The sequence below is a fragment of the Brienomyrus brachyistius genome, chromosome 9 (genome assembly GCF_023856365.1).
Source record: "Brienomyrus brachyistius isolate T26 chromosome 9, BBRACH_0.4, whole genome shotgun sequence".
Classification (NCBI taxonomy): Eukaryota; Metazoa; Chordata; class Actinopteri; order Osteoglossiformes; family Mormyridae; genus Brienomyrus; species Brienomyrus brachyistius.
Window position 1 is genome coordinate 9,210,134 of NC_064541.1, and position 26,679 is coordinate 9,236,812.

At 44.3% G+C, this 26,679-nt stretch overlaps 2 protein-coding genes across 3 annotated transcripts; one reads left to right on the forward strand and one right to left on the reverse strand.

The window, feature by feature from the left end:
* The first annotated feature begins 2,432 nt into the window (after nt 1-2,432).
* Nucleotides 2,433-15,779, forward strand: enpp2 (ectonucleotide pyrophosphatase/phosphodiesterase 2). Of its 2 annotated transcripts, none has more exons than XM_049025559.1 (25): nt 2,433-2,630; nt 2,866-2,959; nt 3,938-4,084; nt 4,283-4,408; nt 4,686-4,746; nt 5,017-5,114; nt 5,404-5,483; nt 5,852-5,971; nt 6,437-6,492; nt 7,560-7,625; nt 8,133-8,205; nt 8,403-8,511; nt 8,684-8,809; nt 9,291-9,322; nt 9,432-9,559; nt 10,030-10,114; nt 10,248-10,335; nt 10,420-10,589; nt 11,018-11,153; nt 11,615-11,754; nt 12,533-12,668; nt 12,961-13,038; nt 13,759-13,891; nt 14,257-14,410; nt 14,788-15,779. In XM_049025559.1, the coding sequence occupies exons 1-25, from the start codon at nt 2,601-2,603 to the stop codon at nt 14,956-14,958; spliced, it is 2,637 nt and encodes an 878-aa protein (XP_048881516.1). In that variant the 5' UTR covers nt 2,433-2,600; the 3' UTR covers nt 14,959-15,779. The 2 variants fall into 2 exon arrangements, with proteins under 2 accessions (XP_048881516.1, XP_048881517.1); XM_049025560.1 differs by having other exon boundaries at nt 2,435-2,630; nt 11,108-11,153.
* A 258-nt stretch (nt 15,780-16,037) lies between these two features.
* LOC125748890 (CCN family member 3-like) lies at nt 16,038-20,712 on the reverse strand. The gene is made up of 5 exons (XM_049025561.1): nt 20,596-20,712; nt 20,271-20,499; nt 18,721-18,987; nt 18,116-18,324; nt 16,038-17,329 (listed from the first exon to the last, which is right to left on the reverse strand). Exons 1-5 carry the CDS (start codon nt 20,650-20,652, stop codon nt 17,036-17,038), a joined length of 1,056 nt encoding a protein of 351 aa, XP_048881518.1. The 5' UTR covers nt 20,653-20,712; the 3' UTR covers nt 16,038-17,035.
* Between the last annotated feature and the right edge of the window lie 5,967 nt (nt 20,713-26,679).

The window sequence follows — 26,679 nt, forward strand, 5'->3', positions numbered from 1 at the left end:
TGGAGTTTGACACCCCTCATCTAGGGCTTAGTGGCTTAAGGGAAACACACGTGGCAGTTCTGGTTAAACTATTATGTGAACAAATGTTAAATGTGGCCTTTATGATGGCCTGAATTAATTATGAGTGCAGTAGGACCCAAAGAAGGAGAGGATTTGAAACTAGTTTATCGTTCGGTGGCCTGCCAAACGACTTCTCAACGACTTACGAAGATTAGTTGCCATTAGCACAGTGTTGAGAAGGTAAAACCGCACTGAATTTATCAGACCCTCTGTGTAATGCATCAGGCACAGCCCCCAGTGGGGGTCTAGTTTTGCTGGCAGAGCTCTTGGCCCGCAGCACAAAAGCCCCCCCAAGTACCAATTTCTGTTTTCACACATCTGCAGTCCCACATCTTGAACGCGTAACAGGACGAAAGAAGCAGATTTGAGTGGGTCACTGCTAGCGACGGCAGGTGGGCATTTATCAAAGTGCAGTGATGGTTCTCATTCAGGTTTCAGGGCAAGCTGACACCAGTGTAACGTGCAGTGCGCTTGGCCTCATTTCCTCATCGCATGTGCAGTTTCCTGCATTTTTTGCTGGTCCCTTGGAAGCTAGTGGATCAATCAAGTTGTGTGTGACTCGCCTTAACCAATAAATGCCTGTTAAAAAAAATTATACGTGTTTGCAATTGTGTGTCTGTGTGTGTACAGATGTATAGTGTCTATATCAATGTTTTCAGGGACCTTCTGACCGTCTACATTTTTTGCAACCAAGTATGCAATATTCATGTTTGGTACAGGTTGGGAGGGAGCAAAAATGTGGACTGCCTGGGGGTCCGCAAGGACTGGGTCGAGAAGCATTGATGTTTATTGCAGACCTCTGATAAAAACATGTTCTAATATAATTTTAAATAATTTGTTTTCTAAAGGTGTATATTTCGTTTTTTTATTTGTGTATTTAGTCAAATGTTTTGTTGAAGGCAGTGTACAGTTGAGGCAGTATATCATCTATTAATAGATGCTTTGCAGTTTACAATGATTAGGTGAAGAGTAGAAATGCTTCTGCTATTATTCTGAGGCTCTGAGCGGATCTCTTGCGCAGATCAGGACAGACTGGGGTCCCTCTGACATACCTCTGCCTTGTGGTAATTAGCGGTTTGGGTTCTTTAGTCTTTGCTTTATGTAAGTGTTGATTTTCTACTGTTCATGTTACTTCTAAAACTCCCAGGTAAAGCTGAGATGGAGAGGAGAGAATGCTTTCCTCGAACTTTTTCGAGTCATCTGAAGACGGAATACGTGTTTGTTTCGGTAAAAGTAAAGATTTCTTAAAAGAGAATATATTGAAATTACAATAATCCGGCATTTACCGGATCAAAAAACTCTTTTACAATAAGAAATACACGGACTGCGAGTTTTGTTTTTCTTGTAACTTGCATACATTCTTACGTCTTTATCCAGTTTGTCCGTTGTATTTCGCAATACGAATGTTTTCTTATAATTATGAAGCTGTCTATTAATTTACAGCACAGCTTTCATTTTAGCAATACACTCAACAGATGTAATTTTTAATTTATTGGCAGTCTTACATAACTCCCACCCCCATGCAAGGGACTCTGTCCAGAAAGTGTCATTTTAATTCCCTTACATGACTTCCAGCTGAACGGTTTTTTTTAAAAAAAAAACAAACAAAAAAAAAAAGAAATGAAGCGACTAAAACCAATCAGGTAAATCAGTTAACTCCAGATTTACCCACTAGTTCAATTTGTCCTACAACCAGACCAAGAAGCCAGAATCCACGGGGGGGCTCGATCGAAGTCATTTGCTACCACAATCCAAACCTCAAGTCACTTCTGTCTTCTTAAAAAACGTGGATGTTAATCTACTGAGAGAACAAAACGCCATTAATGTTACAGTGGTGAACTTTCACTAAGGCCTATTTAAGCCACGTGATCGAAAGCGTGAACGGCTGCAATGCCGACGATGCATGCATGGTACTTTCTTCAAAAGAAAGCTTGACCAAATGCTATAAAGGTATTGTCCCTCTTTCATCGGGAAACAAATTTCACCACAAAGAGAATCACTCATCCGAGTCCCTAACTCGGCTTTTATTTTGCATAGGAAATGTTTCGATCTTTAACCTGCTGCGTCGATTTACACTTCAGGCGCTGACAGCTTTGGTCACTTCTCGGCGCTATTGTGATTCATCACCGGTTAAAAGAGGAGAAATGCGCGCACTTAAATGCATTAAGAGAACCCCAGCTCCCAGCACCATGAATGGATTTTTAAATTGCATTTACAGTGTCAAACGTTTTAAACACACGAACATTCAAGTGCAAGGGAAATTGTTTAAGACCCTAATCCTGGCCATTAGAAAAGGCTTTTGTCGTACGTCGGGGGGGTACAGACCCATGCCTGACCACATCCCAGCACCGTCGTCCAATCAAAAGCAAACTGCGCTCTTTACAATCGGTCCCATTGATGCGGAGCCGGTTCCAAAGAGCCCGGCTCGGTTTGATCGGTGTGGGACCGGCGCGATTACAAAAGCCGGTCAGCCAACTGCAGCGCCAGCAGTTTGGGTCATTGTTCAACACCAGGCAGCAACTTGGAACTGACTTGTCAAAATGGGGAAATACTATCTGTCTATAAAACAGGTATCGGGCTCGGGCCGATGGACAATATTTAAGGATCTGAATTGCACCGACTGGGTGCATTTTTCCTAATTTCTTATTTTAAATCTTAATTTTATTCCTATTCTAAAATATTTCACATTCTTAATGTTTTGTGAGCCTATTTAGACTCCATTCTCGGTATCGCTTTTTTATAGACATTTCTAACAGAATCTGATTGCAGTATTTCTTTTTAACACATTATTTCTTTTCCCCGAAGGTCTTCTATGTCTTCACCTTTGTCTCTACATACAGTAACTCGTCAGGATTTGTATTTAACCGACAGAGACGATCAAGAGAAGACGAAGCCAAAAGTAAGACACCCACTTTGCAATTTAAGTTGGATGTTTGTACCCGAGTTGCTGTTTTGTACATGTGTTTGTACATGTGTTGCATGCATAATAACAGAGATAAATGCAATAAACAGTTACACTTTAATTTCTTAAAGGTATTATCGGTTTTACTGGGAAAGAGGGGACTTTGATTTTACTTTTCACATCGAAAGTGAAACCGTATTTTTTTCCGGGCAAGACTCCGTTATTCAGAGTACTAAGGACAATTCTGACATGGAAACAGTTAACGGAAACTTGTACCTTGCTGCTGTAGGAAAACCTGGACGTGTGTGTTCGGCAGATCGTGACATTGTGCTCATAGAGTAACATGGAAAGGCTAAATCAGTCTTCTATTTTTTTGTTTACGGAAAAGCCAAGGTAAAATGTATTTTGGACAGGGTTTATTTATTTTGGCCGCTTTACCAGCAAGAAACTTTGGGTCAAGTTTGCTAATGCCATTTTAAATATGTCAGATGCTAAAAGAGAAATATGCATCCGCGTGTCCAGCTACAAACCGCTTCCATGCCTTTCTGATTAAGAGGAAGATACAAAATATTAATTCAAATGACTTGTAATGCAATTCTTGTCACAAATGATTATATATAAACACTCATTACAAATGCATAATAGCTCAATGTGTACATAGGTGCACCGTGTTGTGCCCAATTCATTAATCATTTTGATTGACATTTGGATTTTTGGAAAATGTCAAAACTGTGTCTATATTCACCCGCACATAAACAGTTTGATTCCCTTAGCTCACTAGTGACTATAGGCTCTTGTGAATACACGGCTAATGACGCGCAGGTACTAATTAAAACAATAGGGCTTTTACGATACAATTTATACAATATACACTATTTGGAATGTATATGGAGTAGTTTGTGGTCGAAAATCAGCTTTAATCGGTTGCATCCGACGCTAACCCCTAACCTATGATAAACCTAACACCCCTTCCAGACTCCCCGGTAATCAGCACCTCGGGATCGTGTAAAAACAGATGCTTCGAGCTGGAGGAAGCCGAACCGCCGAATTGCCGCTGCGACAACCTGTGCAAGACGTACAACAGCTGCTGCTCAGATTTCGATGCACATTGTCTGAAAACTGGTACCCCGAATCACCTTTACTATATAAGAAAGTCACAAATTTCCACCATATCTATAATCGTTTGATTTTGTACAGATTTTATTTCTGCTTTGAGATTTCAGATGTTCTGAAGTTAGTTTGGGACCATTATATGGGTCTAATGGTGTCAGTATTTAATTGCGGACGACCGTGACCATTTAGCTCCTGTGTTTACGTCAGCTGGCGGATTCGAATGCGCCAAGGACCGCTGCGGGGAGACGCGCAATGACGAGCACGCCTGTCACTGCTCCGAGGACTGCCTGGCCAGGGGGGACTGCTGCACCAACTACCGGACGCTCTGCAAAGGTGCGTGGGGGGCCTCCGCCTTCCCAGCAATGGGCTAGAGAGTAAAAATTCATCGTGATCATTGATATTAGTGAAGGTAGCGAGGTGAGAGGGGAAAAGTACCAGTCGAGTGTGCGTGATCCTAATTTAAAGTGGAAGTCCCTCAGTGAATAAATGCTATCAGGTGTTGTGTTGAATGTTTGCATGGATCACAAAAACTCAGATGTCTGAGGTGTGTGGGTTGCGACTGTGGATCGTGACTTCAAGTGATGGATCTTTTGACCAATCCTGGTGGCAGGTGACACTTCATGGCTGCAGGAGGAGTGTGAGGAAATTAAAAGCCCAGAATGTCCAACAGGGTGAGTTAAGGTTACCACAATTACCACTTCTTTACCTCTCATGCCTGTACGAGTCGCTCATAGATGTTCCCTTTGAATATGTGTGTGGATGCATACACCCCCCCCCCCCCCCCCAGTGTCATACTGTGTTTATTTTCGCGTTTGTACCCTTGCAATGGCAGATGATCAGAATGACAGGCTGAACATCCCTCGTCAGGCTCTGCGGTACCACTGCTATGACTAGTTTGGATGCAACTAGTTCTCGAAATATCATTCTTGTTTCTTTGTTAGCTTCGTCCGACCTCCTCTTATCGTGCTCTCTGTGGATGGTTTCCGTGCCTCGTACATGAAACGAGGCAGCAGCGTCATCCCCAATTTTGAAAAACTCAGTAAGTCACACTCCTCACATCCTTTCAATTTCACTGCGGTTCTTCAATTAAAAATATTTGTTGCATACAAGTTACTCCACAGCTGATCCAGTGGCAGTCGGTCTCACCACTCTATATTCTGTGCCTGTTGTGTGGTTAATTTTCAAGTTCTGCATGCACCTATTAATGAAAAAAAACAATGTATTTAAGTTAAAACTATATATATAAAACGCATCACTTCTTTTGTTCGACTGCAAAAATGTGTGATGTCCGATGTGTTTATCTTATTCGTTGGTTTTGTGGTTTTTAGGAACCTGTGGCACTCATGCACCTTACATGAGACCCATGTATCCCACCAAAACCTTCCCCAATTTATACACTCTCGCGACGGTACGTGTTTGCAGCCGCTGCACTCGAGCTGTTCCCGCACTTGTTTGGATATCTCTGTCAGGATATCTCTGAATGTAGCATTTAAAAATGACTGACATGCACACCCGTGTTGCACTGACATCCCATCTAGAGTGATCACCACATGGTCACTGAACATGCATGGATGGATGGATGAACAGATTATAGATGGAAAGTGTAACTTTTCCCCCCTCCCTTTTTGCTGATGCATGTCATGGATGAATGGCTGAGCTGCTTAGAAATTGCAAGCTTTCCCTTTTAATTTTATGCTTGTGACTTTTCTCCATGTCGCTATCTCATGGCTCTCTCCACTTCAAGGCTTTTTTGTTCTTTTATTTTTTTCTTGTTAGGGTCTTTATCCCGAATCCCATGGGATAGTAGGCAACTCCATGCACGACCCCGTCTTCGACGCCAACTTCCACCTCCGAGGCCGAGAGAAGCTCAATCACCGCTGGTGGGGCGGTCAGCCTGTGAGTCCTGTGCCTGTCTCTGCCCCCAGGCGCGTGAACTGTGCGAATGAGAAGGTGAAAACTGTGTCTGCATCTGTGAGCGATTGGTACAGCCTGAGCAGCAGCTGGGCGCCTGTCAGTAAATCTGAGCTTCTGTTCAATCACGGTGGGTTTGGGAAACGTGCCACAATTCAACCACCGGCTTTGTTTTCGTTCGGAAAGATTCCTCACGTGTACCAAGTAATCAGTGCTACCACAAACTGTTTTAATAATTCTAGAACAATAATGTAAGTGAAAAAAAGCAGTTATCAGGTTAGTAATTTTCATGTTAATTATTTTAGTTTCATGCTATACTCTTTGAAAAATACAAACCAATTCATGAGAAGCTGTTGTTGAAGTTACATTTCTGAGGCTTATTTTAGTCGATTAATTGTATTGTCTGCGTGATTTTACTGGCTTGGGCTTAACAGCACGTTCTCCTGCCAGATTTGGATCACGTCTGTGAAGCAGGACGTCAAGGCCGCTACCTTCTTCTGGCCCGTGTAAGACGCCTTTCTCCTCCGTCGATCAGTTGTGATGCTGGGTTTCCCGTTCTCCCTCTGCACATAAACGAAAACGGCCGCAGAACAAACCCCCAGCCATACTCCACCAGGCCCAAAGCTGCCCCCATCCCCATAAAAAGACATCATGACCCAATTATGCTTTATTACATTGTCTCTGTATGTCAAAGCGGTTTTAGGGGTGGAGGTGACACGCTTGCCCTCTTCTTACCGGCTACTTGGGCTAGCCTTAGCGCTGGCGTTAGCGTCGCAGCGAACACAAAGACTAACACATACTCACACACAGTAGCCTTTGACGTGTTTTTTTCTAGAGGTACGGGGGGGTAATCAAACTTATTTTCCTAGCAATTTGTGCAAATTATCATATTTATGTGGAGCTGGTTTCCTCGGAACTCTGGCATCTCATGACAGCCCCCCCCGATGGTGCTTACCACTATTTGGGGTTGGTTGATGATACATTAAGCTAATGAGAAGACCTTTGGTTGGTGATTGGAACCGGATTGGTCCCCATCCTGTGAAAAAGAGCTTATTTATTTGGGAGATGCAGAGAATTACAGGCCTGTCAGGCCCCTGCACTGCTAGGACCCGCTCTGGGTGTCCAAGTTCTGCCTGAGGCATAGACAAGGGCATCTGTTAAAGAGCTGGAGAAGAAAAAGCTGACTGTGTCCTTGGCTTCTCAGCTTCTGTTTCGTCTGCCTGCTTCTAGAGCAGATTGCTTCACTGGCTATTGCCCTCTGAGGTTTTCAGGGAGTTCGTACTCTGCCTTGAAGCACGAATCAGCGAATTTCTTCACCTCCTCTTCACTTCCTCATCGTCCTTTGTTTGCTCCCGTTCCACACACAAGAAATGCAGAAATGAATCTCTGTTATTCAAGTGTTTCTGACTGGACCTTAACCCACTTGTTTGAATATGCTGTTATACCCGAACGGCTGTGTTCTGTTTGCACGATTGTGTCTTTGTGCATTACCCTTCTGTTTTGCTCATCCTTTGTTTTGTTGGTCTCTCCCATAAATGAATGCATCCGTTTGCCGCCGTTCTGCCCCCGATAGAGTGATTCCCCTTGAAAGGAGGGTTCTGACCATGCTGCAGTGGCTCCACCTCCCGAACAGCGAGAGGTCAGCTCTCCCGCGCTCACGCGCCGCACTGCGTTACGCCAATCCTGCCATCTCCTAGCCGAATCCCACTGCTGTAACCCATGTAGTCTGCATTAGCGTGAAGAGGAGGGGATTCTCTCAAGGGAACGTTGAGCCATTCTTCAGGAACAAACATGTCATATAGATAAAAGCCGCGCAGGCAGATCTTGATAGTTGTACGTAATGCGTCGCGCAAACCCTCTCATGAGTCAGATGTTATGTAAGTCAGATTTACCTCACCATGCCATTCAAGACGGCTCATAGCGAAAAACATATAAGGAAAAATATCGTCGTAATACATATTAAAAGAGCACAAAAAATACATTTAAATTTTACGTACTGGTCAACTTTTTGCGTTAGTGCTTTTGTAAACTCTATGTACCTCCGATATCGTTTTGCATACGTCCGGATTTACGTAAGCCAGTTCTACGTGAGTCGGGAGCTGCCTGAATTGAGTCTGACGGTTATTTGATACCCCCCCCCGCCCAGGCCATACGTGTACGCGATGCACTCTGAACAGCCCGACACCTTCGGACACAAGCTGGGACCTCAGAGCACAGAGGTGAGGCGCTACTGGATCAGTAGCGGGGCTTGGATGCTCCAGCTTGTTTTGGGGGGGGGGGGAGGCGCCTGGTGGGCTCTTGTGTGGAACGTTAACATTCATTTCATTAACCAAAAGACATGACCATTTCCCAAGTAATGTGTGTCAGCTGGCCCTTTAAGAAAGACTTATATTTAAAATATCATTGTGTCTAACAGCTAAACAGCCCGCTGAAGGACATTGATAAAGTAGTCGGACAATTGATGGAGGGTCTGAAACAGATGAAGCTTCATCGCTGTGTCAATATCATCCTTGTGGGAGACCACGGTAATCCCCACTTTCTCCAGTAGGGGAGCTAACTGTGCTAATTATCTAATTGCTAGCTATTCTAGAATCTGATAATAGATGGTAATGTGTTTACAATCCTCCCCATTTCAGTGCTCCTGCTTTTTCTTATTTTCCAGCTGTGATGTGATGCCTGTTTGCGGTTTTTACGCAGGAATGGAGGAAGCCCACTGTGATCGGACAGAGTTCCTCAGCTCGTACCTTGGCAATGTGGACGACATAATCCTGATACCAGGATCCCTGGGAAGGATTCGCTCCAGATCACCCAACAATCCCAAATGTGAGCGAAAGGGAGGCTACGGCCCAGACCGAAGAAGAGCGCACTGGGCTGCTGGTGTTTTACACCCTGATCCGTTTCGGTCCCTTATGAGTCGTGTGCAGCCCTGTGTTAATCTGGAGTAGGACAGGAAGAGTACAGATTTACAGATAAACAGCTAACCTTGGAGAATTTCCATCGCAGTTTGCCATTCATACCTGCGTATTAGTGTATTATTCAGTTTCCAGTTATCCACAGTTGCGCGCGCACACACACACACACACACACACATGTATCCAAACCGGTGCCAGCTACACATTTGCTACAACAGTCCTGCATATCTAGCATGAGCCCCCAACACTCAGGCAGACTGATTAAAGATTAGCTTAGTTGGCTAGCTAGTTAGCTTAAACCGCGGGTAAAATGCAGCAGTTGGTTGATAATTTTGACATACTTTTCCACATGCATGTGTAATGTGGTATCTCTCCATCCCTTTAATTGCCAGATGACCCGAAAGCTATTGTGGCCAATTTGACAGTGAGTGTCTTTTTTTTTATCTTTTATGCTTTTCAGTATTATTTTCCTCTTTTAGTGGGGGCGTGTTTACCTGCTGCGTGACCCCCTCCCCCCCACCCCGTTCTCTCAGTGCAGGAAGCCGGACCAACACTTCAAGCCGTACCTGAAGCAGCACCTCCCCAAGCGGCTGCACTACGCCAACAACCGGAGAATCGAGGAAGTGCACCTCTTGGTGGAGAGAAAGTGGCACGTGGCCCGGTAACTCCTCCCCCATACAGACAGAGGGCGCTAGCATTAAACTGGATGACATTTTAATGCCTGTTTTAACACCCTGGGCTGAATGGAAACTTGTAATATAAACCCATGAGGTCATGCCAACGGTGGGCAAGGGTGTCCTGAGCAGAGGTCTTATACGGGGAAGTCCTCCTGTTTGCCTTGGCGTGCAAAGCAGAAAAATGAACGGGACCTTTCGGCCTTTTTGTCTGGGAAGATACAGACTGCCTGATCACCGGCACGACGGCTGGCAGCTTTGCAGTGTTTTGCAGTGTATTGCAGTGTTTTGCAGAGGGTTTAGTGTCTGTTTCCCCGCTCATGCTTAGTTAACGGGACTGTTATGTGCTGAACAAAAATGGCGGTGATGATGCCGGGAGGCATTTGCTTGAGGACGCCAACCGTGACCTGGTCTATGCATCCTGCTTTTCATTTATGATTAATTATGTTTATCTTAGAAAAGCTCCTGAAGGCAAGAAGCATCCTGGGAAATGTGGTTTTTCTGGCGACCATGGTTACGACAACAAGATCAACAGCATGCAGGTAGGTTTAATTTCTGGCTTTTTAACTTTTATTGTTATTCATGTTTTTATTGCTACTTTATGTGTCTTATATAAAATAAACACTTTATCATGAGTTGAGATATATATTTCACTGAATGCACTTTTCTTTTCAGACCATATTTTTGGGCTACGGTCCTGACTTCATGTTCAAGACAAAAGTACCTGTATTTGAAAACATTGAATTGTACAACGTCATGTGTGGTAAGGACCCTTCCCATGCATGTAAATCAGGCGTCCTGCTGGATGCCTGTTTCTTCATTTACACCCAACCTGTCTGATTCGCAGACCTCCTGGGCTTGACGCCGGCCCCCAACAATGGCACACATGGCAGTCTGAACCACCTGCTGAGGGCCCCCTCTCACAAGCCTACTGCCCCAGAGGAGGTGTCCAAGCCCTCCCCCTCCATAACCGCAACTGCCATCACCGATGACCTAGGGTGCAGCTGTGACGACAAGGTCAGTAGGGGGCACACTTGTCACATCTTTCCCATGACACCTTAAACAACTTAGTACAGTTGCTGTACTAGTTGCTAGTACAGTACTATTTTGTGTACTTCAACCTTTTGACATCTTTCATGTTTTAAGTTTTGCCTTAACATGTATGTTTATTGTATAATAAATTAATATAGATCTGTTTTATTGTCTAGATCTGTTCTCTATTCTAGATCTGTAGAACATGATAAAGATGTACTTCATGAAATCTGTTCAGGCTGCTTATTTACGATGCGCTTCAATTTTTTGCTGAATTATTGTTGACGTGTCTTTTACAACTGCTAATAATGAAGTTGTCCTTTCCCCGTCGAATGCTCTTGTAGTCTTCATTGCCTTGTCTTTGCAGAAGTGAATCTCTTTTGCGAGGCACGTTTACCTCCCATCTTTTGCAGTTGCGTTCAAAATATAGGGGGCAGAGAGCTTTGAAAACCACCCTTGTAAGAGGCTATAACCTGGAGTCTCTGTGGCTCTGTCTGTTACAGAACAAAGTCGAAGAACTCAATCAAAGACTGATGCAAGCTATAGACGGTAAGGCCTTTAGCTCACTGCTCATTATAATGTCAGTGTTCGGAATCAGAATCTGCATTATAGGCCAAGCATGTTCACACACACACAGGGAATTTGATTCCGGTAGATACAGACACAGTTAAGACTGTCTAGTTGATATACAGTGTGCATGTGTGGTCAGCGGCTGTAGAAAAGTGTGTCAGTGTAAAGCATGTTGGAGTAAACACAAGACGTGCAGTACAATAAATACTGTGAGTTATTCATAGCAAAGAGGTGTTGTGTGGTTATGATTCATAAAATTTGTGTTGTGGGAATGAAGGCAGTTAAATGGCAGTTGATTTTTAAACACAAAGTAAAACATTCATTTGAATAGCTGTTTTACCCCGATTTGTGCTGTTGTCGTTCTTTTGTTGCCGTCTTTCTTTAAAAATGCTTTTTCGTTTTTGGGTCAGGTCTTGTGTCTTTGCTTTGATGTTTTCCAGACAGCAGAAACCTTCCGTTCGGCCGGCCGGCGGTCTTGTTCCGCACCAAGTACAGCGTGCTGCACCACAGCGACTACATCAGCGGGTACAGCGAGGCGCTCTCCATGCCGCTGTGGACGTCCTACACGGCGGCCAAGCAGGTAGATCGCGCGGTGAAAAAGAGGATTACTGGCTTTGAAAAAGAGGATTATTGGCTTTGAAAGAGAGGATTATTGGCTCTGAAGTGCTAGATATTTAAGAAGTAGCATTGCTATGAATCTCATGGTGCAACAGGAGCACAAGAACTAACTAGAAATGAATAATGTAATTCGGTTTAACGGCTACATTTATGTACTTAGCAGACGCTTTTATCCAAAGCAAGATGCAATTCAGAGAGCAGGGTCAGGCAGTTCCTGGGACATTTGGCGGTTAAGGGTCTCAAGGGACATTGTCAACCATGGGATTTAAACCGTCTGCTTTCTGATCACAGTTTGGTTAGTTGAGTTGTACATATCTGCACAACAAAACTGATCCCATTGGCTGATGTTCAGTCATGTGACCATTCTCTGTGCCACTGGCAGTGGTCGTCATTAAGTGATCCTTTGGGTCACTTCTATATCAGTGACATTACTTAAATTGCCATCCAATGCGTGTATGTAAATATCTACATGGTGATGAAGTTACTTTTTTGGTTATAGTTACCCAAAGCGAGTTCCATTTTTTACCTGTTGGTGTAGTTGTGTGTTTTTTGTGGAGCAGTTGAGGTTAAGTTCCTTGCCTATTAGTACCTTCGCAGGCCTTGAACCCATAAGCTTCTGGCAATGCGTGCAGATCGTTCACCACTGACTGACCTGCTACATGTTTGAAGAGAGCCTTCATGTTCACAATGTGACTTGTAAACGCTGTGCCCGACATCATACGGCGTGTCCTCTTTTTCAGGTCGATGTCTCTCCTCTCCCAGAGTCCATGAATGGCTGTGTGAGGCCGGACATTCGTGTCTCCCCGTCTCACAGTCAGTCCTGCTCCGGGTACAAAGCGGACAAGCAGATCTCCTACGGCTTCCTGTACCCCCCACGTGAGTTTCCCCGTGTGTGAGGGACAGGCTCACTTCTCTGGGGGCCCTAGCTAAGGCCACCACTTGAGCTATTTTGTGAGACAAAAGAGAAACAAGCGAGAATTAAGAATGATGCACCATGAGTAACTAATCTGTGAGGGTGGGGGCTGCTGGCAGAGTTTTTGGTCAGATTTCGTATGTTTAACGGTTCCAGGGTCCCTGATTTTGCTGTGAGCCTATGCAGTAACCCGGCGCTGCCCATGAGGGTCGTGAACGCATTCATCCAACACAAATTTCTTTTCCTCATTTCTAGAGCTGGCCACTTCCCCTGATGCAAGATACGACGCAGTCTTGATAACAAACACCGTTCCTATGTATCCAGCCTTCAAGAGTAAGTGCAGCTTTTGCTTAGTTTCAAACGAAGAGGTTGCTGGCACAGATGAGCTATCAGCTATCTCACAGCGGAGTTAGCATGTTGGAGTTAGCATGTTGGAGGTAGCATGTTGGAGGTAGCATTTTGGAGTTAGCATGTTAGAGTTAGCACGCATATTCTAGCTTGCTGAAACCATGAAATATACATTTTATATAAAAATTTATTTACCCACCAAAGATTTATATTAGCGTCAGTAATATGAATGTGCGGTTGTGTTTGTTTTCTGAAGATCTTAAATTTCTGTTTAAAATTTACTGCATTACTTAATTTATGTTAAAATTAAGGCGTTTTGGAATTTCCCGGTAAATTTCCCAACACTTCCATCCCTCGCTGAGTCTGAACACCTTTTTTATGTCACAAAACGGCACGGGGCGACTTCAACTGAACGGTTATAATGTACCATTCATGGCTAAGCCCCACGCGAGCCAATGCACACACTCCAGTTCAGTTTAGGACAGCGTGTTCCTCCATTAACACCTCGGCACTTCATATACAGCCAACATCGGCACGGTCAGCCTTCGTCCCCGTACAGTGCGGCAAAACCGTCAGCCAATTTTTCACTGTATATCACGCTGTGTTGATTGCCATGATGGGCTTTGCGCCACAAAAGGCAGTGGGGGGGGGGGGGGGGTGCTTTCTATGACAGAGCCTGCCATTCTCCTCTCTCTCCCTCCTCAGAGGTGTGGAACTACTTCCAGAGGACACTGGTGAAGCGTTACGCCAGTGAGCGGAACGGAGTCAATGTCGTCAGTGGCCCCATCTTCGACTACGACTTCGATGGCCTCCGAGACACGTCCGAAAAACGGAAACAGTAAGTCGGCATCGACCAAATCGGCCAACTCAACAGAAATGCAAATATTTGTCAATGCCGTCGTCTTAAATGCTCATTAACAGTTAGCTACCCTGGCCACAGCTAGCCTTTTTTTTATTGTTGCTAACATTACTTTAGTGCCACCTAATGTCTATAAATTGTATTGCAACATTTGAAGTTGCGCAAGTGCTGTTGGCAAGATGTTTTGTTGCACAGGAAGTGGGTGCAGAACGAAGTCAACCAAGTACTTGTGTGCTACCTGATTGCAGTGGTGCTTGCATGCACCTCGAAAATGCAGCGAGGATACAGTGTCTTCTCGCGCAGTGGTGTGGTAACTACCACTGCACGTGTTTGTGTGTGCAAAGGTACGCCAGCGGCTCGCTGCAGATCCCCACTCACTACTACAGCGTGGTCACCAGCTGCCTGGACTACACCCAGGCCGTGGACGGATGCGACGGCCCCCTCAGCGTTTTCGCCTTCATACTCCCCCACCGGCCCGACAACGACGAGAGCTGCAGCGTGAGTCCATCTCAGCGCCATTGTCCTACTGAAACCCGCATTTGTCCACACGTGCAGTGATTTTTTTGCCTGACTTTGACCCATCTGGCATGACGATCGAGAGACTGATGACTCACTGAGTGAGCAGCTTCGATAAGGACACAAAGAGATGTTAGGGTTGGCGTTTCACGATATGAATCTCAGCCTCAAACCATTACAATGTTTAGAGTTCCAGTCCTAGAAACCTACTCCAGCAACTGACCACTTTTCTCAACCAATCAGCTCTCGTGCGTGCATGGCTGAGCGTGTCCTATATAAGGAGGACTAGGGTCCTCCTTCCCTGTGTGCTTGTGAGCGCGTCGATAGGCTGACGGCACTCCTGCGTCTTCTGTCCTCAGAGCTCCGAGGATGAGTCCAAGTGGGTGGAGGAGCTGATGAAGATGCACACAGCTCGTGTGCGGGACGTGGAGATCCTCACCGGTTTGGACTTCTACCGCAGGACCACCCGGAGCTACACCGAAATCCTCTCCCTAAAGACTTATTTGCACACATACGAGAGCGAGATTTGAAATGTCTCCATTGCGTTTCTTTTAACTGGGTGTATATATTTTATTATTTTTTTTGAGTTCCTATATTTATTATTCCTGCAAGTGTTTACTGACGTTTAGCATTCTCTTTTTATATAGCTATTTCACTTTTTACTACCAAGCATGAACTGACTAATGTCTATAACCTCTAATTAGTGTTTTTTTAATGGAGGTGCTGTTTATTGAGGAGTGTTTTGTGTGAGGCTGGTGACACTGCGTAGGTAAACGTGTTCTCATACATGTACTGTACACATTAACGGACCAGACATACTGGTCTTCAGCACTATACTGTTATTTGTCGGTTGGGTGCACACACAGCTCACGTGGCATTGCAATAAATATTTACTCATCCGAATGTCGCCCTCTAGTGGTGCTAGGCGTGGGAGCACTTTTCCCATTGACGAAACCGCACATTTGTTCCGGTTATTGTTGGCAGTGACTGATAAAGGCAAGGTGGTCATGTGGCTTTAGATATATGTATAATATGCAGTGCATTTTGTTTTTAACATTTTTAGATGGGTCTATAAAACATGTAAATAAGCATACAAGTGTTAACTGGTCCATATGTAATCAGAAATGAAATGAATATACTTTTCAAAAGTACTATGTGAAGTAAACATACAAGACCAGTTTTACACGCTTAAAATTGTTTCGTTTCAGCAGTGTTATCTTCTCATTGTACTGTTTGTGAAAGGTAAGTTCTGTAATTTACATTTACTAATTTTTATATAAAATTATTTACAATGGACAAGCATGTATTTCTTGTACTAACATTATGCCATAAAATAAAAAAATTAAATCCTCATATAGTCACAAAGCTTCCAGATTTTAATAAGGCAGGATATTTAATACATGTGTATTGTTTTGAAATCTTAAGTGATTGCCGTGCAACCTTTGTGCCTATTTACGATTTAATTTCAGATACTGTACAATGAAATAATGTCTTTTTATGAAGGTTTCCACTGTGAGACAATTCGAATTTTAATATTTTATAATTTCCTTAATGACTCATTGTAGGATATTCTCACATCACAAGATACATAGGACGGTATAAGATTGAATATAAAAATACATATTTATTGCAATATTTTGCCATTGGTCATTGCTGGAAAAGTCATATATATTGTGAACATATATACAGGTAACATTTACAGAAGTTATATATGACTTTTATATATATATATTCCACTGAGGGCCGGCCAGGCGGCTGGGCAGGGATGCTGTCGCTCTCGACACCTCTAGGGCTACAGGGTTTCAGTCACTGCTCTCTGTGTGGATCGTCTGTGTTCCTCCAGCTAGCCTGGTTTGTTCCCACGACTCACAGACATGATGGACTGGATGTCACTACAATGTTACTCTTACTCTCACTGGAGTGTTACTCATACACTACAAGTTTTTCATACTCTAATTAGAGTGTTACACATACTTTCACTACAATGTTACTCATACACTCACTGGAGTGTTACTCATACACTACAAGTTTTTCATACTCTAATTAGAGTGTTACACACTTTCACTACAATGTTACTCATACACTCACTGGAGTGTTACTCATATTCTCAAAACAATGTTACTCATACTCTCACTGGTGTGTTACTCATACACTACAAGTTTTTCATACTCTAGAGTGTTACACATACTTTCACTGCAATGTTACTCATACTCTCACTAGAGTGTTACTCATACTTTAACTATAATGTAACTCTCACTTGATGGCTGAAATTCATGAAAGTTTCTGAAGATCGCTTCTACAACTCAAGCGAAAGCGCTGAACTGCTATTCACCTGTCTAGCTGATGCATAGGTACCGATCACTAACCTAAGTCTGTGTTTCTGATACATCAGTGGTTTGTGCTTCCTTAACATATTTGAAATAGTTGTGACAGTCACAGATCTCAAAAACAAGACACGAGGAACAGATGAATATCGCCATTCCTGCTGGATGAATCTGTTAGACCTTTAGATCTGTGTTCGGCATTATCTTTCGTAAGAAAATGTGCTAGTCTTCTGCAGCACTGCGGTGTTATTTCCATGCAGGCCTTTTCAATCCAGCTACCCGCTCATCTCCTTGGGATGCTGTGGCTATGGTTGGGCAGGTGGTAGGGAGCGTCCTCCAGGGGGCAGTACGAGTGGCAGACGCAGGTGTTGATAAACATGACGAGTTTCCTTAGTGACCTGCCGCCAGGACACTTGAATGCAACCTGCACGGTCCTGGTGCTATGTGGCGTGCAGCAGCGGTTGTCACTGCAGGATCCGCAGTACAGCGGCTTGTACGTCTGCACACTGGTGCAGTTCTTGAAACTGAAGTGGGTGGGCTTCAGGGTCCTCTTCGTTTTCTGGCACTTGTCCCCCTTCTGTGGAGAAAGATTAACCTCAATGAAATGCTGTCATGTCCTAATATGGCCACCAGAGGGAGACCTTCTCCCTCAAGTTCAACAGCTTTCTATTTCATTGCATAATTAGCAGAGGGGATCTCTATCTCGGGGCGGCATGCTGGTGCAGTGGTTAGCACTGTCACCTCACACCTCTGGGACCCGGGTTCGAGTCTCCGCCTGGGTCACATGTGTGTGGAGTTTGCATGTTCCCCCATGTCGTCGTGGGGTTTCCTCCAGGTCCTTCAGTTTCCCCCCACAGTCCAAAAACATGCTGAGGTTGATCGGAGGTACCCAACTGCCCATAGGTGTGTGTGTGTGAGTGACTGGTGTGTCATAGGTTTGCGTCCCACCCTGGGTTGTTCCCTGCCTTGCACCTGTAACCTCCAGGATAGGCTCCAGACCCCCCATGACCCGATGTAGGACAAAGTTTGGAGTTAAAGCATGGATGGATTATGATTATTTTTATGATAAGGGTTTGGTGACCTCTGACCTTTCTCCCCACAGAGCACTATGGCAGTTTTCAGAAATCACTTCATGAATCACTTCCTAGCGCCTCACTGGAGACGCCTGCTGGGCAGGGAGTTTGAATCACGTCCCATCTCTGTGTGTGTGGAGTCTGCATGTTCTCACACAATTCGGAGATGCCACCTAACGGCACGTCGTTGGATGGAGGGAGGAAACCAGAGCACCCAGAGAGATCCTGCACAACACACTTGCAGATGAACATCGCAAAAGAAGCACTGATTGCGAAAAGGCCACTTGTACCTCCAGCGTCGTGGCAACGTGCTGCTTTTGGTCGCAGGGCCTGACGAGGCAGAGGCGGCTCTGCTTGACCATCTTGCAATGGGGGTTCCGGGTGGTGACCCGTGTGGACATCCCCAGGCCACACGTACGCGAGCAAGCACTCCACACCGACGTCTGCTCGATACAGTTCAGGCTGGGGTCAAAGCCCAGAGTCTCCTCCTGCCTGTATGCTAGATTCCACAAAAAAAAAGAACCGTCACGCATTACTTTCAGGCCTTTGTGCTCAGAAAAATTTTGGCTGTTATCTTTAATCTTTAACAATAAAATTAGCACTGTATTCCTTGGGGGAAAGGGGCGTGGCTAGAGCTTATTCACCCGCTAAAATAGTCCTCCCCCTATATACATGTAGGCCTACACTAGTTTGTATTCTCATTCATTTTTATTAAAATGGGTCCCCTCCTTCATAAGTCTCTAATGACACTCCTACTTGAAAATCTTCGCAGCGACGAAGACATAAATAAACCACGATAATTTAAAATTTTGTTGCAGTGACTCCCTACTCCGTGTCGCACTGCCTTCCATTGTACGACACGGTCGGCTCGATCACCGCCCTCGCAGATTCTCACCAGCCATGGCGAAGCCCCCGAGGGGGCTGGCCTCAGACGTGGGCTCGGACGGGGGCACGCAGACCCACTGCTCGCAGCACTGGCCTGGGACCTGCACTTTACGGGGGGAGGGGCAGTCGGGCCCCGGCAGCATGACGTCGAGGTCGCAGCGCGGCACGCAGGCGATGTTGCCGTCCTGGCACATGCACTGGTACTTGCAACTAGGGAAGAAGGTCTCGCCGTCCCGGTAAACGCCGTCGTCAAGGCGACAGACCTTCCCTTCACGTGCTGCACAAAACACACAGACAGGCCTTTCAGTGGCAGAGATGTTATTAAAAATATTTTTTCTCACGTATTTATTGACGACACAAATACAAATACAGGAATACAATGTGTAATGGCAAACAGGTGTCTTTTGTGTGACATGATAACAACAACTTTGCAAATGAGCAGTTGTTAATTCCACTATGTCCCTACAATTGTAAAATTGTACTTCTACAGCTGAACATTCTTGGTTACCTACCTATCTAATCTTAGCGTTATATTATTCATATTTATTTATGCATGTATATCTACGTGGACCCGAGCTGAACATGGGTTTAAGCAAGCCAGGGAAGATACTGGGGCGTTATGGGAAATGTACTGGTTGTGCGCTGGTGAAACCGTGCCCCCCTTGTGTAGTTTAATCCAGCAGTCATGATTAATGATTCAATAAAACTAAAATAACCCGCCTTCCTTAATTATTTTACCTGCTTATGTAGGGGGCACGGAGCATTTTACCGCGACACGCCAGTGATTTCCGTCAAGGCTACAGTGAAGAAATGGAAAATGTTTACTAATCCGTTAATAATAAAGTTCTGGGGGAAAAAAACCCGAAATACCAGTGCTTGGGTTTTTGTAAAATCTGCAGCTGTGTAATTCAGTGACGTCAGAAGTCTGATTAAGACTAAACTGCAAAAGGAAACTTTCATCAAAACAACACTGCAAACGATAACTTGCTTATTCTAAATTATATATTAATTTGGGATCACGAGACAGTCTTAAAACATCTCGCAGTTTCTAGGAATTTCTAAAATCCGGTGTAATCCGGTATAAAACACTGCAAACGATAACTTGCTTATTCTAAATTATATATTAATTTGGGATCACGAGACAGTCTTAAAACATCTCGCAGTTTCTAGGAATTTCTAAAATCCGGTGTAATCCGGTATAATTATAGGCAACCGTCACATTTTGAGATTCTCAATCGGAGTCACTAAATGTAAAGGGCGGAGCCACAAGTTCGTAATAATACAGTTCATTATATTATATATTATAAAACAAAGATGATTTTGCAAAAATAATTGAGGGCTGTGACGAATTCTGGTGCTGCAAAGATCATGTAGTCTGTAAAATGAATATTATATACTATTATATAAAATACTCCCAGAAATAAAGAAGATGCAGAGAAATGAACCGAGTCGATCAGCTCCTACCGCAGCTTTTCAACATCAATAGAAATTACAGCAGCTCATAAACATTGAGTTTGAAGCTGATTATGAGATTCCCACTGTCCCAGAGCGGGGGCTCACCCATGCACACGCCGCTCCTCCTGTGCACGTTAGCGGCGTAGTCGCAGCGCAGACCCCGGCGCGCGTCGCACGGGCTGCTTGCGGAACACTGCTCTCCCCTCTGGCGGGCGCACGCGAGGCAGCACGCGCAGTCGTCCAGCACTAGGCGGACACCGGGGGCACACGCGGGGGGGTCGGCGGCGCAGCGGCAGCGGGACGGGCACTGCTGCGCCCACGCCGGGGAGGGTAGCTGCAAGGGAAGCAGTGTTCGTTAGGCCTGGCATTTCACCATCAAAATGTGAACATATAAACCCATAATAAACAGATTATTGAAAAATATACTTACCTGTGCTGACACAAAGAAAACAAAAAAACTGAAGAATTTCACCACAAGGTACGTCATCCTTTATGTTTCCACCGTCGTGTCTCTGCACCTCCAAAGGCACGTGCTAATCCAGAGTCCTTAGTCCAGGTAAATACCAGTCTGCAGGAGTATTTATAAAGCTCCTGACAGAAGTCAAATTGGGTGGTTTGGGAGGGGGGGAAACTCGCAATAATGTCCTTGTGTTCAGCACAACTGACTCTGTTAAGAGTAAAGTCTCAAAGTAACACTGCGGTGTAAAAATGCCAAACACACTTGACCCAAGCGCAGATGCTCCGGAAAAGACGGAAGTTGTCAGGAAGTTTTATGGATGTTCTCTATGCAAACAATGTGATTTCCAGGTCAAATTATTAATCAAAAATGACACCCCAAATTAAGCCCTACCAGAAACCCCAAATTCAGTCCTGCCTGTACTTAAATGCTTAATTGCGCATTGACACATCATTGGTCGCTGACCCAGCTCACCACTGCTGTGTAACATTCTCTGCGAATGATATTTTTTGAATACCAATTGTACCCTGAATGGTGCAATTGGGTTCCATATCTCTGCATTCTTTCCATTCTTCACCTCTGTCCTTGTCCTAAATAAATACCTGGCTGCAGAGGACATCCAAAAATGGATAAAAAGATCCGCCCTGTTTCATTGTAGGTCCAGCTGATAGTCATAAGGAAATAGCTAGTAGATTTTTGGTGGTTGAAGCTGTGACCTGACTTGCAGTTAGATAAATAGTTTCACGCTGGAAGCTGAGAAATGTCAGCCTCTCCGTTTGCAGTTCTGTGTTTGCTGAGGGTGTCTGGGGAATTCTCCTCGAGCCTGAAAGTAGCGGGTCTAGCTCGTGGGTTAGAAAATGAATTGGGGAACATTCTGGATGGGGTTCCAGTGTGTCCCACGCAGAGTTCGTGCCCAGTCACATGCTGCGGCCAATTTCGAGTCACTGGTCCACCTGAAGTCTCGGGACGTTTAATCGTCTTTTTTTTACATCTATTTATGTCCCATTTAAGCAGGAAGATGGAACATATGAACACTGATGTGGAAGGCTGTGTCTTGAAATGCTTTTCTTTTTTAATTTGTAGTGTGTTTATGAGCAATTTGTTGAATTTATGGGGCTGCTGTAAAGTACTTGGATGACTTAATTTTATGCCTTCATTTTATTTGACACATTAGTTTGACAAGACAAGTCACCTATATTGTGTTTGTTTTAATGAAACTGTAACTGGGATAGTTACAGGCAGGTATCTTGTCAGATTAATAAATGTTATATTTATAGACTGAAAAATGAAATGATTGCATTTTGTGAGGCGGTTTCTGTCGCGCTGGATTAATGCCGTGTGTCTGTGATTATGTTCTTGTTACATGTTTCAGTTCTCATACATTTTACAAACAAAATTAACTTTGTCATCTTGGGTTCCCCTTTAAGAGGAACTGTATGTGTTGGACCACAATTGGCTTGACTTGTGTAGGTTTTCTTTTTGTTGGTTTTACCTTTAGATACAGCGGGTTTTCTCCAGGGAGCTGAACCTGGGATTCCCCCCCCCCCCCAAGTTTAGCATAACCGCTTTCACACAAGCTCGTATTTCACGGGAATTAGGTATGGAAGCCTAACTACGCACATTAATGCTATCTGTGAAATATTTCCGTGGTATGTTGCATGTCTCAGTTAACAGGAAATTGTTAGGATGGGTGGGAGGGTGGTGTGTGGTTCAGTGGGTTAGGGTGCCATGCCTCTGACCAGAAGGTTGCTAGCTCAAATCCCAGGCTCCGCCGGAAGCCAACATAAGGTCCTTGACCCCCAATTGCTGCAAGGACAGATTGACCCTGCTTTTTCAAAGGCACATAACAGCAGGCTGTTTGCTAGATAATGGCTCAGTCACAAATTTGACATACAGCCATTTGATACTGGTACATCTGGTTTGCTGATTTTCTTCCATTATGCTGGAAATCCATTCGCTTCTGCAAAACACTTTAATTTGGTGAAATATACTGTTAGAACCTTCCGGAACGTAGGGATCAGGCCTGTTCATGTCTCGTTACACAGACTCGGAAGAAGCCTCTGCCCAAAATTGGACTTTCTGAAGACATAGAGCTTTGCAGACACTCAGCAAGTTCAATAAAATTCCAGTCAGATTTTATCTTACATATTTTCTCCTAACAAGGTGCATAATGGGCAAATATACTACGGTTGCTAATTGCCTTGTTTTGCTTTTGTGGTTTGTAGCACAAACCTGCTTTCTCAGAATGAGCCCGGTTCCCTGTCCTTTGTTAAAATGGTGCCTGACTGAAGTCCACGAGTCATTGATAACAGAAACTGCATTTAGAGGGTTAGGGTTACGGAGGCACCGATGAGCACTCAAACACAGTCTCGATAAAATACACACCAGCTGGTACACAGTGGTGCTGCTGTGCAGCCAACTGGACAAAGAGCGTATGGTTTGGGTTGAAAGATGGTAATGAAATCGGGTGTCTTGTTCTGAACAGGTACTGATGCATGGAGGAGTTTCCCAGATTTTTATGTCTCTAAAGCTCCTTAAGGGAGATCTATTTTCTGCCAGCTGCTTATTAGACATTTACAGTTGTGGTCAAAATTATTCAAGCCCCAATGCTGTAAAGGGTTTTAGGGAATTCAGTGTACATTTGTAATTGTGTTCAGAATGAAATCTTACAAGGACTTTTTAAAGAACCAAATGCAACTAAAATTACATCAATTGTAAAACAGTATTAAATGTTTTTTTGTGATTTCTTCATTGACACAATTATTCAACCCCTTAAAGACTACCACTCTTAAGAACAGAGGTTCATTCAAGTGTTTTCGATCAGGTATTGAAAACACCTGTGGATGTCAACAAGCAGCAATCAAGCATAATAAGCACCAATTAGGCAGATTTAAAATGACTGTGATACTCAGCTCCTTCTAGACATTTACTGGTGTGTTTACAAACATGGTGAAGTCAAGAGAATGGTCCAGGAAGACAAGAGAAGAGGTGATTTCTCTTCACAGGAAGGGCAATGGCTATAAGAAGATTGCAAAGATGTTAAACATTCCAAGAGACACCATAGGAAGCATCATTCGCAAATTCAAGGCAAAGGGCACTGAAATGCTACCTGGTCGTGGCAGAAAGAAGATGCTGACTTCGACTGCTGTGCGCTACCTGAAGCGCAAAGTGGAGAAAAGTCCCCGTGTGACTGCTGAGGAACTGAAAAAAGATTTGTCAGATGCGGGTACTGAAGTTTCAGCTCAGACAATAAGGCGCACATTGCATAATGAAGGCCTCCATGCCAGAACTCCCAGGCACACCCCCTTGCTGTCTCCAAAGAATAAGAAGAGTCGACTGCAGTATGCCAAAAGTCATGTGGACAAACCACAAAAGTTTTGGGATAGTGTTCTGTGGACTGATGAAACAAAATTAGAACTGTTTGGGCCCATGATTCAACGCTATGTTTGGAGGAGGAAGAACAAGGCCTATGAAGAAAAGAACACCTTGCCTACTGTGAAGCATGGCGGGGGGTCAATCATGCTTTGGGGCTGTTTTGCTTCTGCAGGTACAGGGAAGCTTCAGCGTGTGCAAGGTACCATGAATTCCCTTCAGTACCAGGAGATATTGGAAGAAAATGTGATACAGTCCGTCACAAACCTGAGGCTTGGGAGACGTTGGACCTTTCAACAGGACAATGATCCCAAGCATACCTCCAAGTCCACTAGAGCATGGTTGCAGAATAAAGGCTGGAACATTTTGGAGTGGCCATCGCAGTCACCAGACTTAAATCCGATTGAGAACCTCTGGTGGGACTTAAAGAAAGCAGTTGCAGCGCGCAAGCCTAAGAATGTGACTGAACTGGAGGCTTTTGCCCATGAAGAATGGGCTAAGATGCCCGTAGATCACTGCAAGACACTTGTGTCAAGCTATGCTTCACGTTTAAAAGCTGTTATAACTGGAAAAGGATGTTGTACTAAGTACTAAGAATGAATGTCACTTGGGGCTTGAATAAAACTGATAATGATGTGAGCACAGAAAAGACATTTGTGGTTATTTCATTATAAATGTTATATTTGTCTGACTTACAAGTGCCTCTTTGATTTAATTATAAACAAGATGACTGAAATGATCAAAATCAATGTCAAACTGGCCAAAACACTCAATTTCAGTGGGGGTTGAATAATTTTGAACACAACTGTATGTTGATCTGTGAGGTTTTTCTTCTTCTCGACAAGGTGGACCAATTATCTCCGCTGTGTTACGCCAACCTGCAGAGCCCCATTTTGCGATGGATTCTCTCACACTGAAATTTCCATCGCGGAATCTCTGAGAATGCCACACGGACTTTGGGAAGGGTGGGGGTAGGGTGTGGCTCAGCAAGTCGGGATGCTGTGCCAGCGATCAGGAGTTCAGTGGTTCTGATCCTAGGGCTGGGAGAGTGACCTCATTGTGAGGCCCCTGGCCCGTAATTCCATGTTACTCTGGAGACTGACAATGGTCACCATTTTGGCTAAAAGTGCATGCTAAATAAATGTGAAATGTCGACTGTTCACAACACATACCCCTGTGACCACTGCGTGACTGGCTGCCCAACCTCACACAAAGCGAATCTGACAGCGGCGATGATCAGCTGAGAGTTCATTGGTCCGAAGGGCCTTGTTATCCCATGAGAACCACCCGGAATGCGCCTTCATCCCGCCTGTGAGATTGTGTATTTACTTCTGCAGTGAAATGCGACGGGTCCCACATAAATCCATTACACCTCCCTGACACTTCATTGCCAGTTTAACTTTTCTGACTGTCATCGTTATTTATTTGAGGACAACTCTCACTCCGGGCAATCTGTCTTCGGAGCACAGTTGAGTTAGATTTGCTCTTCCCTTTGAAAACCCCAGTGAGTCAGAAATACTTTTGGCTTCCAAAAAGTACAGCAAACTTTGTCCGTAATCTATAAGAGGGATGATAAAAAGCCCCAGAGGGTGCAAGACACACAGTGATGGAGCCCAGGACAAACATGGAAACATTCTGAAGATACATGCGAGCATAGCTAGTGTAGTACCAAGGCCTCATGTCTCTGTAGAGAGGCTGATGTAATATTCCGTCTGTATATTTAAAAATACCTCCCATTTGATAGTAAAATGTAAAAAAGAATCATTCTAACTGCTTTTTGTTGTGGCTGTTGTAAGAGTGGACAAGGATTATTGATGTTGTGTTCAGGTATGAACTGGGTTTGTCTTCCTGTTTATACCATATTACTAGGGGTTACAGACCTTAGTTTGTTTGCAGTGAGCGTGGCACCCGACTTCGGGACGCGACGCTAAAGAGTCGTGGACACAAACTGAGCTAATTTACAGCCAGACTGATATTTTTAAGCTTTTCGCTTGACTACAGAAACACTACAGGCCCTGGAAGGGAATCTGTGGAAAAATGCAGACAGATTATTCTTCAAAGATGCTAATTCAAACCCTTTGGAAATCACCTCTTTCTGCAAGTCTTTCTCCTGTCAGCTGTTTGGGAATTGATGGGATATTAAACAGTGGGGGGGAGGGCAAAAACAAAAGTCGATTTGAATTTGCTGTACTAGTATGGAAATGCAGTTAAGAGTACATTTTGGAGGGAGGGGGGAAGCATTTCTCTTTCCTTGTGGTTTCTGTGCAAAAAAAAGGCGTCGGAGGGTCGCGCAGGAGTTATCCAGAATTTCTGGGTGGTTCTTCATGTGTTTACAATCATCCTATGTGGCTGTTTTTAATGCCTTTCTTTCGCCTCTTTTGACCTTTTCGAGAAGCAAATCTGCCATTGTGGTAGACGACACCGTTTCACGATACACAAACCGGCAGAGACTTGCATATGATTTTCAGGTGCAGAATACTAATTGATTTCAATATTTCTTGTTATTCTTTCAGTGAATTAACCCTGTCCAGTGTGGCACCCTATCTATCATATATGCGGTTTTCCTGTTGTTAAATGACTGACTTTAGGACCCAGTGCTTTGCAGCCGCCTTTCACCCTGATGTTACCGGTTACTGGGCACACGGGTCTGTTAGCGCTTTGTGTTCCAGTGGACGGGACATTCCT